At 51.0% G+C, this 14,455-nt stretch overlaps 4 protein-coding genes across 4 annotated transcripts; all 4 read left to right on the forward strand.

The window, feature by feature from the left end:
- Positions 1–4,542: 4,542 nt before the first annotated feature.
- Positions 4,543–5,202, forward strand: FOXG_14386 (uncharacterized protein; the record flags this gene model as incomplete). Its single annotated transcript, XM_018394448.1, has 1 exon — positions 4,543–5,202. The coding sequence occupies one exon, from the start codon at positions 4,543–4,545 to the stop codon at positions 5,200–5,202; it is 660 nt and encodes a 219-aa protein (XP_018254599.1).
- A 95-nt stretch (positions 5,203–5,297) lies between these two features.
- On the forward strand, positions 5,298–7,988 carry FOXG_21706 (uncharacterized protein; the record flags this gene model as incomplete). The annotated part of the gene is made up of 1 exon (XM_018402053.1): positions 5,298–7,988. One exon carries the CDS (start codon positions 5,298–5,300, stop codon positions 7,986–7,988), a length of 2,691 nt encoding a protein of 896 aa, XP_018254600.1.
- Positions 7,989–9,469: 1,481 nt separating this feature from the next.
- FOXG_14387 (uncharacterized protein) lies at positions 9,470–10,942 on the forward strand (the record flags this gene model as incomplete). Its single annotated transcript, XM_018394449.1, has 3 exons — positions 9,470–9,860; positions 9,913–10,774; positions 10,900–10,942. 3 exons carry the CDS (start codon positions 9,470–9,472, stop codon positions 10,940–10,942), a joined length of 1,296 nt encoding a protein of 431 aa, XP_018254601.1.
- Positions 10,943–13,060: 2,118 nt separating this feature from the next.
- On the forward strand, positions 13,061–13,651 carry FOXG_21707 (uncharacterized protein; the record flags this gene model as incomplete). Its single annotated transcript, XM_018402054.1, has 1 exon — positions 13,061–13,651. The coding sequence occupies one exon, from the start codon at positions 13,061–13,063 to the stop codon at positions 13,649–13,651; it is 591 nt and encodes a 196-aa protein (XP_018254602.1).
- Between the last annotated feature and the right edge of the window lie 804 nt (positions 13,652–14,455).

Raw genomic sequence — 14,455 nt, forward strand, 5'->3', positions numbered from 1 at the left:
TAGTCTACTTAACTAAGAGCAGCGATGCCAAGAGACTACTGCAGGAACACTACTTTCTCGTCGCAGGTGAATCGGCATATACGAGTGTATTTGAGCAGACCACTGGACCGGAACAATGCTATAATTGCCAAGAGCTCGGTCACAAGGCATTCTCGTGCAATAAGAATCGAGTATGTGCAAGGTGCGCCACCGTGGGCCACCATCACAGTGAATGCCGGGCGCAGATACCCAAGTGCGCTCTCTGCAGCGGTCCGCATGAGTCATTCAGTAGAAATTGCCTGAAACTTCACCCCAGGCGGCATGAGTAAGTCGTTGCAGGTGATTCAACTGAATGTGAGAAAGCAGGATACGGTACACGAGAGCCTCATGAACGATAAGCAACTTCAAGATTACGCAGCAATAGCGATCCAAGAGCCCCAGGCACACCAAAAGGACAGCAAGCTACTAACGGTCCCTATGGGGCACCCCAGATGGGTTAAGATGGTCCCCACAGTTTGGAGAGAGGGCCGGTGGCCGATTCGAAGCATGTTATGGGTAAACAAGGATGTGGAGGCGGAGCAGATACCGATTGAGACAGCGGATATGACGGCAGCCATCTTGCGACTCCCTGAGCGGCTGGTTCTGGTTGTTTCGGTTTACGTGCCAGGAGGAGACACCCAAGCTTTACAAGGCACTTGCAACGCTTTGCGCCAGGTCATCTCAGACGTAAGAGGACAAGCCGGTAGACTGGTGGACGTGGTAGTTGTCGGAGACTTCAACCGACACGACCAGCTATGGGGAGGAGACGACATATCCTTGACGAGGCAAGGCGAAGCGGATCAGATCATCAATCTTATGAATGAATTTGAACTTATGAGCCTGCTCCCGAGAGGAACGAAGACGTGGAGCGGTGGAGATTTTGAGACAACAGTCGACCTGATCCTTACTTCGGCAGATCTAGCGTCTTCGACTGTCAAGTGTATGATACATGGCACGGAGCACGGATCCGATCATCGTGCTATCGAGACGGAATTCGACGTCTCTGTTCCGATGCCGCAAGCCCAGGAGCGACTTTTGCTCAAGAACGCACCATGGAAGGAGATCAACGCCCGGATTGCCGAGGCGTTAGAGTCCATCCCGGAACAAGGCACCGTACAGCAGAAGACTAACAGGCTTATGACAGTAGTGCTGGAGGCAGTCCGCGCGCTAACACCCAGAGCTAAGCCGTCACCATACGCAAAGCGTTGGTGGACCTCAGACCTCACACAACTTCGGCAGATATACACACACTGGAGGAACCGTGCCAGAGCATCGAGACGTGCGGGACGAGTATGCGAGGAGCTTGAGGACACGGCGAGAGGAGCAGCAAAGCAGTACCATGATGCCATCAGACAGCAGAAAAAGACGCATTGGAACGAGTTTTTAGCCGATAACGACAACATATGGAAGGCAGCAAAGTATCTCAAGTCTGGAGACGATACAGCATTTGGAAAAGTACCCCAACTCACGAGGGTCGACGGCACATGTACGACCAACAACATCGAACAGGCCGAGGAGATGTTCATCACGTTCTTCCCTCCATTGCCGGAGCACATCGAGCAGGAAGGGGATCGACCCCAGCGCGGATCTGCCATCACCATGCCGGACATCACCATGGAGGAGGTAGAGCGACAGCTTTTCGCGGCGAAGTCATGGAAAGCACCTGGTGAAGACGGGTTACCTGTTCTAGTCTGGAAACAGATCTGGCCTTCTGTCAGGCACCGAGTCTTCTCGCTTTTCCGTGCGTCGCTGGAAGATGGAGTGCTGCCGGATCAATGGAGACATGCCAAGATCATTCCGCTAAAGAAACCAAACAAGGAAAACTATTCGGTCGCGAAGGCATGGAGGCCTATTTCGCTTCTATCCACGCTAGGCAAAATACTAGAGGCGGTCGTCGCAGAAAGGATCTCGCATGCCGTTGAAACATACGGATTACTACCAACCAATCACTTTGGAGCTCGCAAACAACGTTCCGATGAGCAGGCATTGATGCTGCTGCAAGAGCAGATCTATGCCGCCTGGCGGGGTCGATGGATCCTTAGCCTGGTGAGCTTTGACGTCAAAGGAGCTTACAATGGAGTGTGCAAAGAAAGACTCATTCAAAGACTGAGAGCAAGGGGCATACCAGAGGATCTGCTTCGCTGGATCGAAACCTTTTGCTCGGATCGCACAGCGACTATTCAGATCAACGGACAGACAACCGAGATGCGAAGTCTACCACAAGCGGGGCTCCCACAAGGCTCACCTCTGTCTCCGATCCTGTTTCTTTTCTTCAATGCAGACCTCGTACAGCAGCGCATCGACTGCTACGGGGGAGCGATAGCGTTTGTGGATGACTTCACTGCCTGGGTGACAGGTCCAACCGCAGAAAGTAACCGCGATGGGATCAAAGGGATCATTAAGAAAGCTCTAGACTGGGAGAGAAGAAGTGGCGCAACGTTCGAGACAGAAAAGACGGCGATCATACACTTCACGCGGAAAGCATACAAGTCCGACTCAGAGCCTTTTGCAATCAGGGGACAGCTTGTTCGGCCCAAGACCCAGGTCAAGGTTCTCGGCATGATTATGGATGCTGGCCTCAAATACAAAGAGCACATAGCACGGGCAGCGGCCAAGGGATTGAACGCTGCGATGGAGCTGCAGAGGCTCAGGGGTCTTACTCCGAGGGCAGCGAGGCAGTTATTCGCAGCCACGGTGGCCCCGGTCGTGGATTACGCCTCAAACGTATGGATGCACGCCTGCAGGTATAGAAGAGCCAGCCCTATCAACCGGGTCCAGAGGATTGGGGCAAATGCAATCGTGGGGACGTTCCTCACAGTGGCTACAAGCGTAGCAGAAGCAGAGGCGCATATCGCCAGCGCACATGAACGGTTCTGGAGACGGGCCATCAAGATGTGGACTGATCTACATACTCTTCCGACAACCAACCCTCTCCGAAGCTCTACATCTCGCATTCGAAAGTTCAGAAGATACAATCGGTCGCCATTCTACGAGGTAGCAGTGGCACTCAATGAGATCCCGATGGAAGAACTAGAAACGATCAACCCTTTCACGTTGGCACCCTGGGTAGAACGGGTGCAGACTATAGTGGATGATGGGGATGGTTTAGGGACAATGCAAGCAGATCTAGGATGGGCGGTACGTGCTGCAGTGAGCAGTTCGGCGCGGAATGGGGTAGTCGGAGTCGGCGGGGTCATCGAGATTCCTGCATCGGTGCAAGGAGGGCCGAAGCTTGAACGCTTCTCTTTCACACTTGGCATGAGGACGGAGCAGAACCCATTTTCCGGACAACTAGCAGCGATGGCTTACACGTTGAGACACTTACCCGACCTTGAGTATCGAAGCGTGGCACTGTTGGCGAGCAACAAAGCCGCCGTGCTCACGGTCCGAAACCCTCGCCAGCAGTCCGGTCAAGAGTATGTTAAATGCATATATGATTCCATCAATGTATTGAGGGTCAAAGGAAACGTGGTGGCTGTCATATGGATGCCCACCAGTGCTGAACACAGGCTCCTGAAAATGGCTAAGAAAGAGGCGCGAAGTGCGAGCCAAGACGGTGCCGTCCCGGCTCAGAAGTTTCCCCAAATGCGATCGACGACCCTGAATATAGCCCGATCGAGCCAGCGTGCAAACCAACGGCTACCAGACAATGTTGGGAAGTTTTCGAAGAAGGTTGATGCTGCGCTCCCGGGTAAGCACACTCGATTGCTCTACGATGGCTTGTCACGGAGAGAAGCCAGCGTGCTAGCACAACTTAGGACAGGCATGGCCAGATTAAATGGATACCTATTCCGGATCAGCATAGCAGCGTCACAGAAATGCACATGCGGACAAGCGATAGAGACAGTAGAGCACTTTCTCTTTCGATGCAGGAAATGGACAGCGCACAGGACTGAGATGCTGCAGTGCACTGAGACATTGAGAGGGAACCTCTCGTTCTACTTAGGAGGAAAGTCACCATCAGATGACGCCAAGTGGACGCCAAACATGCAGGCAGTCCATGCAACTATACGATTTGCAATAGCCACAGGACGACTCGACACACAATATTGAAGCCAGATTGCAAGAACCTCACCTACTTACTCTTACTAACCCACTCACACCCTATACTAAACACCCTGTGCACAGAGGCGGACGCCGCTTCAGCCGCCGTAGATAGGACGCTGGACACTTGAAGAACAGCCTTCAAGCTAGTTCGCCGGTAATGCTGCTAAAACGTGGGAGAAGCAAGGCACAGCAGAACAGAAAGGAAAAGAGTAATCAAGGAGCAGGCGCTGTATGGGCTTGAGGACACGAATTTCAGATTGATAGTGTAAAACCAAGGTTCAGCATGGGCTTTAGGAAAATGCGGACACAAATTGAGCAATGTGTGGCACAGCATGGGCTTGGGGAAACGAGGACGAAAAGCAGGCGTTGTATGTAAGCATTAGTGACTAGTGCCCTTTCGGTCAGAACAGGCCGCCGGGCGTAATAAATTGTATTGTATTGTATTGTACTGGTCGTGCACTTGACATAGAAGCCATAATGGCTGATGATACGCTGCTCTCTCGACTGAAGCTATCCATCGAATCTCGTGCTCGAGTTCTCATATGCTGCCACGATACTTGTCGCTTCGCTCTCGCTTCTGATCCGGCTCAAGTTAGCGAGCATCTTCGGAGAAAACACAAAGTGACTGCTGCGGACCGCCGTCAATTAACCCGTTTCTTGAGCGCCAGCACCCAAGAATTACGGGATCCATCTGAAGCTCGTGTTCGAAAGGACGGCTTACCCTACGATCCGGACTTGTGTCTCGTTCATGGATATATATGCAAATTCTGTACTGAGCGCACGGCGAGCTCCCAAGTGATCTCTCGTCATGTGGCCTCAAACCATGAGGAGGAGAGGCTTCGACTAGGGGTCCGAAGAAAAGCCATGTACGAGCCTGCGTTCTTGCAAGCGTGGACCAAGAGTCCTCCTGGAGGACGTTACTGGATTGTTGAATACGGCGGGTCCTCAGTCAGACCAGTCGGTGGTAAGGAAGCTCACGACCATCTCAAGGACATCTTTGAGCGAGAGCAGGGAAGACAGAGACTCTTAAAAGAAATGGACCTACCGGATGGAACTGGCATGAACAGCGGTCCCCAAAACACAATATTCACAGATCTAAAGCCCTGGCTTGAGAGGACCGGCTGGGAGCAAACATGAGCCTGTCTAGTTATATCGGATCCGAAGGGCAGATAATCAGTTCTGCTGGTGATGAAAGCAGAATCGCTAATCTCATCGCTGCGGTAGACGCCGTGATGGACCGCTGCGAGCAGACGGCGCGGATAACAAGCAGGAGCCTGTTATGTTGGCTACGTAGCGTACGACCCCACGTCTGCTACGCCAAGCCCTTCACTTTTGTGGAGAAGGCCGCTAGCAGGAAGCAGTACATTCGAGTGCTTAAAAGGTTTATTGCGATGGTCTTTCGAGCCTTCAACCTACCTGCAGACATCCGACGGCGTCAAGCCGGCATACGGCTCAAGAAATCACATATTCGTCTAATATCGGCATTGTGGAACCACGAGATTTGGAAGCAGTGTAACACCTCGGTTGAGGGCTTCTGGACATCAATCAAGTCATCTACCACGACTGACATTGAAGATGAGTTAGATGAAGAGAGCAATGATGAAGAAAGGCACAATGACGACAAAATCTCGAGTGGATATGAAAGTGATGCCACATTGGGGTTTGAGGGCTCGGAAAACGACGACATGGATGATGGAAATAGTGAATACGAAGATGACGAAACACTTGAGCAAGACGACATTGACGATCACAAAGTGGAGACTTGTACGCTAGGAGAATCGGATGGGATGACATCACCATTGGTCGAAGAAGTGTTGGAACTGCTATTCGGACTGATTATGGAGTTCAGTACCGAAGAAGTCATAGATGGGCGACCGGCGTCGACCCTGTTGGTATATTTTAGTGGGATTCTTGGATTCACAGCCGATCTCAACAGCTTTCTCCCGGCCAGGTCGTATACGTCTAACCTTGCGGCATTGATATACATTCAACGACTTCTGTTCCTCGAGTATGCCTTACCAGCACGAGGTTATGCTACCCTTGGAATCACACGACGTCCTCGGACAGGCCAGGTTCCACTGCTACAGAAAACAAGGCTGGAATACCTAGTTCTCGGATCACAGTCGCCATTCGAAGAACTCTTCTCGCTCCTCGCATACGGAAGGGCAATAGCTGGCTCAGAGACGCCCGCGTTCCTTCTCAGATGGAGCGATGATAGCCAGACTGTGTCATACAAAGACGAAATCTCGGTCAATATGGAACAGTTCCGACGTCTCCCAATGACGCTTTTAGAGCGTGCGGAAACTCTTTCTGGGCAATTGATGTATGGATGGAAACCTCCCTGTGACCTTTCTTCCGTGAAAGACGACATCTCGAATACGACACACGGATTCTCATTCGTTAGTCATCCGAAGAACGATCTGACAGAAGCCTATTTGGAGATATCGTTGAAAGCTTGCACCAGTCAAGCAAGCCCACTCTCGCGCAAAGGAAAATGGCATCGCGGTGCTATCCTTGCATTTTTGAAAAAGGAAGAAGCATTGCGCGAGATCTTAGCCGATCTTATGCTCATGACATGCGGTGGTCAGCCTCGCTCACCAGACTTACTGGAAGTCCGGGTTCGCAATCATGGAACTGCTGAGCGAAGTTTCTACGTATACAATAGCTTCATGATCTATGTCACTCGCAGTCACAAGGCAAAGCGTTCAACAAACAGAGAGTTCATCGTTGCCCGATTCTTTCCCTTTCAGGTCGGACAGTTACTATATACATATCTTGTGTATATCCGTCCTTTCGTGGACATGCTTGCCCGAGAGCACGAACCCTACACGAACGAATGCTCGCCATATTTTTTCAGGACTAGACCAAATCTTGACAGCCAACGTTGGTCCACCGAGCGCCTCACCAGAATAGTCAAGCGATTCACGCACGAGGTCTGGGACCAAGGCGTCAACCTGCGACTCTTGCGACAGCTTTGTATCGGTATCACTGATAGGCATGTTCGGGAGGTAAGCCAGCCTTTCAACCGATTCGACGACCGGACAGATAAGGCGGATCGCGGGGTTACTTTTGCTTGGTCGAGCGGCCATCGCCCGCTACAACGAGCAAGAACATATGGGCTCGATGGAGCTTTCCCGACGCATTTGCAACCCCAATTGCTCGAACGCTACGAATGGGTGTCGGTTCGTTGGCATGAGTTCTTGCATATGCCTAGCAGATGTGTATCTCCGTCGATGCGCGTCGGAACAAGTTCAGGCAGACAAGAACATACCACACCAGATGCAGTGGATCTCGACGACCAATCTCACGACAATCCGTTTGAGTCACCGCCTCAGTCTTCTCCGACGGTATCGTTATCTAGTGCCATGCCCTCGAAGAGGGACCGGCAGGTTCAGAGCTCACTCAAACATCGTGCCACAACCACATTATACCAAACCCCGGTGAAGAGAAGACCTAATCGGTTCGCGGAGCTATTGTCTTCCATGGCAAATTTGACAGATAGCTCACAGAAGGAGTCTACAACTCACATGTTCGGTCATATGTGTGACTTTGGAAACTCCATGGCAGCCCAGGAATATGAGATGATAGTCTCCTATCTTAAAAGTAAACAAGTCGAGATCTGGCCGCTGGACAAAAATGAAGTGGAGATCGTTGTGTCGGGCGATTCCGACAGGGTCGTTAGCAATCAACCCTTCACGGCAGCTCCATTTCTGGACCTCAACGATCGGCTTAGCTGGATCCATAAAACTACCGAAGATTGGAAATTCGTCGGTTGTGAGCTTTGTTTCATAAACAAGGGTGAACGCGAACCCGATCATGGACTAGAAAACTATCAACCATTCAGCATCCATGTAGGGGGCTACATGATTGAAAAACACATACAAAATGAAATGACGCTATTGAACCATAGGGGGCAACATTGAATGAAAAAAAGGGGGGGCAACATGTAAAGAAAGCTGCTAAGTAAAATAGCCCAAAGTAGTATGTATTAAAAGATAACATTTCGGTATGAATTTTCCCAAAATATAAATTGATATAAATCCAAATTGCAGTATTGCGTTAAGTTTGAAGTTTGGTGATTTGTTTTTGATGTAGTTGTCGAGATTAGATTGTGCTATGTGATTGGCCAGGCTGCATGGACCGTGCATTTCGGTACATTAGATTGAGGAGAGACAAGCAGCCATTTGGCGTAGGGGATAGTATCCCTACTCTTCTATTCCTAATTGTCGTGTACCCCTGTTTATTTCTCAACAGCACGCTGGCTGTTGAAGTAGCGGTCACAGGTCTCGCATTCAAAGTCTGGGACTTCATGTGAAGTGTCTGCTACATGCTGGTCACGGGATCACCAAGTAGACCATGTTTTCCAGCATGTACCGCAGGCAAAGGCCATCGTAAAATGAAGTGATGTACCACGATAAAGAAATTTAGAGATATTTGAGATAAAAAATCGGTTCTGAAAAGCTATTTGAAATCACCAGAAGCTACAGAATCAATCTCATCCCTAAAGCCCACTGGCCACGGCGCTAATGGTGGTCGGCCTCCTGCGTCTGCCTTGCCAGCCGGGACGAAGAAAGATAAGCGGAACTCTCCCGAAAGGTCGTTAAACAGAAAACAACTTCCACTTTGGCTGTGTCAATGATGTGGGGGGTTAGAGACATCAGTCTGTACGTCCCTGCAGCGTTGCCTGAATGCCTAAGCTCTGAGTTAAACCCCGCATTCGTTTGCCCTCCTTACAATTAGGCTTGTTGTCTCCTGAAAGTCCCGCCTTACCTTTCGGTGTTGGTGGAGCATATTTGCAGTCGCTTCCCTTTTCATCTGTGCTTGACACACCTGCCCAACCAATAACTGCGTTTCGATAAAGCATGATGGGAATGCTCAGACGCCACATGTGAGACGCAACCTTTCCGCATACGGACTGGCGTACTGCGTCGGCGGCCGATCGGTCTTACAGGGTGGCTGGTCTCCTCGCCCACTCGACTCCCAGACGCCAGCAGAAGCCTGGCCGAAAACCGTGTTGGGCGATCTCCACAGCGCGAGACTACCAAACGGAAACAATGGCTACTTTCGTCAATCCGGTCAGCAAATAGGCGTAATATCTATGAACGACTTCATGTTCGGCGATCTACATAGTGCACTGCGAGATCAGGTTTACACAATCCTGGAGTCTGGATGAGTAACTGAAGCTGTACCGCTGGCGCATTTACCCGACGCTCCACCAGTCGAGATATTAGATACTCGGCCCACACTGGCAGATCTCGCGGCCTTGCTTGGCGTCCCCTTACCTAATCCCTTACCCCCAGATCCTGGTCAACTCAGAGATCTCGAGCAAACATTGCGCAAGAAGCTCAAGCTCGAGGCACCACTCGCCGTGCAGGCTAGGGCTGAGCATGCTGGGTTCTTCCCCATGAACAAGTTCAGCGCCGTTCCGCTGATGATTAAAGCTGCGCGCGTGGCATCGAAGGAGTCGTACCTTGATGACGTGAGCAAGCGATTCATGATTGTGCCACAGTGTCACGTCACACGTCTGAGCGTAGCGAATGACTCTGACGGTAAACGCGTTACTGGCATTTTGACCGAGCGAGGTCCAATTTCCATCGCGCCTGATTTTAAGGTTATCATTGCCCTAGGCACGATCGAAAGCACCCGTCTGGCATTGTTTTCGTTTGGCGAACAGGGACCCATTGGGTCCAACCTAATGGCCCATCAGCGCTCTAATATCGACTTCCGCATTCCACGCATAGCACTCGACAGGCTCTCGCCCACAGTTCAAGCCCTACAGACCTCTGGGACTGTTGGTGAAAGGTAAGCACAAATTTAAGCGTGCAGATGGCACACTGGACGGTACAGTTGGCTACTTCCACTTGCAAATTACCGCCTCCGGCTTGGACAACATCAACTCGGATTCGAAAGCCGAATTATTTCGAAAACCGCCAGACATCGACACTGTTTATCAGCATCTCTTAGCTTCTGATTCACACGTTGTCATTACGATCCGCGGCATCGGGGAGATGGAAGGCGGCAATCCAAAGAGTAACGTGTCGCTGGATCATGACCCATCTCAGACCGACTATGGCGAGCGTAAGGCATACGTAAATTTACACCCTCTGGAGGAATATCTCCAGCTGTGGGACGCCCTGGACCAGGCCTCAGATGAACTGGCAGTCGCCTTGGCAGCTGGGCATAATATCGATGTGATCGCCCGCAACCCAGCCAGGATGGTGCCCTCAAGGGTTGCTGCCACGGCGCTCACCAGAGACCTGCCGTACGCCATTCGGAATGGGGTCAACCCGAATGGTCGCCGCGATGGGCTTGGGACCACACACCATCAGGCTAGCACGTTGAAAATGGGAGATGATCCGAATACATCCGTGACAGATGCCCACGGGAAGTTCCACAGCGTGAAGAACGCGTGCGCTGTTGGACCTGCACTCTTTCCGACAATTGGTTCACCGAATCGAATGCTTACAGGACTTGCGCTGGCTCGTCGACTCGGCGATCATGTCTTACCACCGCCAAATCCCGCTCAACCGGAGCCAGGTTTCCACTACCTGTTCGACGGGACACAGCACCCAGCCGATGTTCGCGCCAACTGGTTAATTGCAAACACGGGCCGGGGAGGTGGTGATTTCAAGATAGTGGATCGTTCGCTCATTGCTCAGCCTGGTAATGGAATCGGTTTACTCTTCTACGGGTCCGAGCAACTCGTGGGGTGTGTACTTAGCATTATGGCATCGGACGCATTTTCCCTCCTCTTGTTTGCTAACGATATTTGTCAATATCAACCCGCTCGCTCATGTAGTAGACCAATATCACGGCTTGACAGGCTACAGCCAGTCATAATACCACTGCCTGCAAGGCAGTACCATCTCCATCATGAATTTAGTTCAGCTTACCCGGGGGCACGAGATATTTCATAAGGTTGCCCCCTCCTCCTGGGGGTTGGCCTTGTGAGGTACGTACATCACAGACCCCCTGGTAATTGTGCTCCCTCAGATAGAAAATCAAGAGTCACTCATTGCCTGATTCACTAAGGATCTTCTGCACGATTGTTGTCAGCCATCCATCCTGTCTGTGTGTGATAATATTTGTTCGATCGCTTGGTGTTGCGCAACTTATTACACTAACTTATTTTTTTGAAATAAAAAAAAGACTCCTGGCATTCAGTTCAAGTGTTCCTGACAAGATCTTCACCGCCCAAGCCCCATGTCGTACTGAGCGTGCTTAAAGGGTTAAAGTGAATATGATGAGCAGCAGCAACAATGTGTTAATTGATTCTTGAGTTCTTTCTTGTGCGGGGTATTCCATCCCGCAGAATTACTTAAAGCATACAGCTATTACCAAGGCAATTGTTCCTGAGGCCGTGAAGATCATGCCTACCCTGCGACACCCCACCTACTCCAGACAGTGGCCAGGTATTCGGTTACCCTTGGGTCGCGAGACGACCAGAACCGATACACGGCCGAGCTGGAGGCGATAGCGATGGCACTGCGATGCATGCCCGATGGTCTGCAACGTCGAGAACTTACAGTATTGTCAAGCAGCCAGTGGTCACTTAAGGCGATCGTGCGACCCAGGCAATAATCAGGCCAGATCACCATCCGACAGATCTATGAGCACATTGAATGACTGGGAAAGGGAAACAACAGAGTTAAGATGGCCTGGGTGCCGTCCCAAGACTACAGCCTCACCATGAGCCGTGAAGCAAAGAGACAAGCCCAAAAGGCAACCAGAATAGAATGCACTCCGCGATCGCTACTATACCAGGCCCGCTCTAGGCGAACCAGGCTGGTGGTCGCGCAGTTGCATCAGCAACGGAGACTACCCGATAGATTAGGCGGCTACTCTAAAAGGATCGACCGGGCTCTACCAGGCAAACATACGCAAGCACTATACGATAGACTCAAGAGGCAAGAAGCTGACGTGCTCTCGCAGCTCTGCATGGGGATGGCGAGGATTAACGGCTACCTAAGTAAGATAGGAGCCGCAGAATCAGATATGTGTGAGTGAGGATATGCACTAGAGGCGATGGAGCATTTTCTATTCCGGTGCACAAGATGGGAGATAGAACGTGAAGCCATGCGATAAGTTGGATAAGATATGATGGGCAACCTTTCCTTCTTTCTGGGCGGAAAGTCGGCCTCGGACGGACTAAAGCGGATACCTAAACCTAGAGGCGGTGCGAGCGGCAGTCAAATTTGCGATGATGACGGGATGATTGAGCCGAGAGGGAAGTTGAGAAGGGGGGAAACAGAAAATTACTAAATATTAATACCGCAGTTAAGCACTAATAATAAACAGCCTTAAGTTAACAGACCATGCTTTAGCTGCTGAAGATAGGATGCTAAACATTTGGAGAAGTCGGTCTTCAAGCAGGCCTGTCAAGTAGAGTTAAGCGAGGCTAGAACGGAAAAGACTTCGGACGAGAAGTAGGGCTTTCCTGTATGTCAGACCGGATCAATGCGGAGGAATCGTAAATGGCTTAGCGTACATACTGGCCCTATGAGATTCGTTCTCCGGGCGTAATAAACTCTATCTATCTATCTATCCACCTACTCCAATGCCCTGCCATGACACAGCCGTAAACACGCTAAGAACACGTAATAATCACATGACGAGAGGCTGGGACGAAACCACCGCAACGGAAGTCCAGGCAAGGGGGGTAAACATCGAACAGACAGCGAGAACTGATTCGGACATCACAAGCAAAACGGCCCGCGATACCGGCACTCCCGCCAGTGATCAGGCCCACGGCCTCCCTTCCTTACAGCCATGACTGGACGCACTACTGATATGCCCGCACTACACGTTGGCAAAAACCCCACCTGTGAATTGGACGATGACTCCCTTGTGTCGAATTGCAACCAAGCTCAGCAAGTCGACGACTCTGGCCATAAAAATAAGAGGATGGCAAGTGGCTCGAATTTCTATTTTCCTTTAGTCTGACACTGGACGAGGAGCTTCCAGACCAAACGAATGCGTGGACTCCGCTGACGTGATGTTGCAGTGCATGACCCAAACCTCCAGCATCGCGAAAACATCTCGATTGACAGAGAACAAGCGCCGTTACCGAGCGCGCCAGAAAGAGTATGTGTCGGACCTTGAGCGAAAGGTCGCAGAAGCGCGAGAGCAAGGGATCAAAGCAACGACGGAGGTACAATTGGCGGCACGGGAGGTCGTCATAGAGAACGGGCAGCTCCGGGACCTCCTTCGGCTGGCTGGCTTCACCGACGAAGATATCAACGTATGGACGAGGCGCGAACCCGGTGGAGATGATGTAAATGGAGCGAATTGCGCTCGAAGGCGAGAAATAGAGCGGATGGCCAAGCTACGTGTGACATTGGCATCTGGCCGAGGAGGAGGGACCATAAAAGGGGAAAAGATATCCTTTTCGAGCAAGACCGACGAGAAGGGAGAGCTTGGCCAGGCTAGAAACATATCGGAGAGCACCGGCATACCATCAATTCCAAACGAGCCACTAGATAGCGAGCCAAACCCCTCCAACTGTCCGGATTTCGATACAGCGACTACCTGCCCAGCACCCAAAACGAGCGAGGCTCCTGCTGCTGCACAGCCAAACCTGCCATGACAAACAATCAATGCCATGCAAACTTCTCTCGCGTCTGGCCGAGAATCCTGCTACAGATATTACTCAGGTCCCAGTCCCGCCAGGGTCTGTTGATCCTCTTGAGGATGCTACATACCATGAGGGAGATGTTGAATGCGGAAAGGCGTATGAGATGCTCATGCGCTACGCGACATCTGAGGAGAAGATGGATACCGTTGCTAAAGCATTGGAAAGTGGCTGCACTTCGACTGGGAAGGGTCGGTGTGTCGTCAAAAGGAATACTATTTGGGAGGCTCTCGATAGTATGTGTGGGTGAGCTCTCGACACGATCCTGCGTCAGATAGACCATATTTGGCTGTACCAAGGGCAATTTTTGAATCTCTCAATCAAAAGAGCTCACTCCTTGATACAAAGGACATAGCACTCCATTCCTACCTCGCCTACTTTTCTTAGCCTATCTCTTAACCTGAGCGGTTGGTCAACCATACTGGCCAGCTCACCCCACCACAATCTCCCGAGGCGGCATGGATCGGGCAGAGGTAATACTGGCTTTTATTCAGCGTATGCATTTGTTGTATGCAGGCAATCTTCCCTCGTTTAATGCTTTATCAGCACCCAGATGTTCCAAGCAGCCAACCCTCAAGGGAACAATGTTTAGACGGCCATCCCCACATATTCCAAGATCTCTCGCCGTTGCAGCATGTGGCTCTTTTCCAATGCCAGAATGAATCTCTTCATTAATAACAGTCCTGGCCGGCTATTGAATAGGAGCAATAATTAGTCTCAAGATTAGTTCACGCGGTGTGTATGTTTTACACTTATTTC

The sequence above is a fragment of the Fusarium oxysporum genome, chromosome 15, assembly GCF_000149955.1.
Source record: "Fusarium oxysporum f. sp. lycopersici 4287 chromosome 15, whole genome shotgun sequence".
NCBI lineage: Eukaryota > Fungi > Ascomycota > Sordariomycetes > Hypocreales > Nectriaceae > Fusarium > Fusarium oxysporum.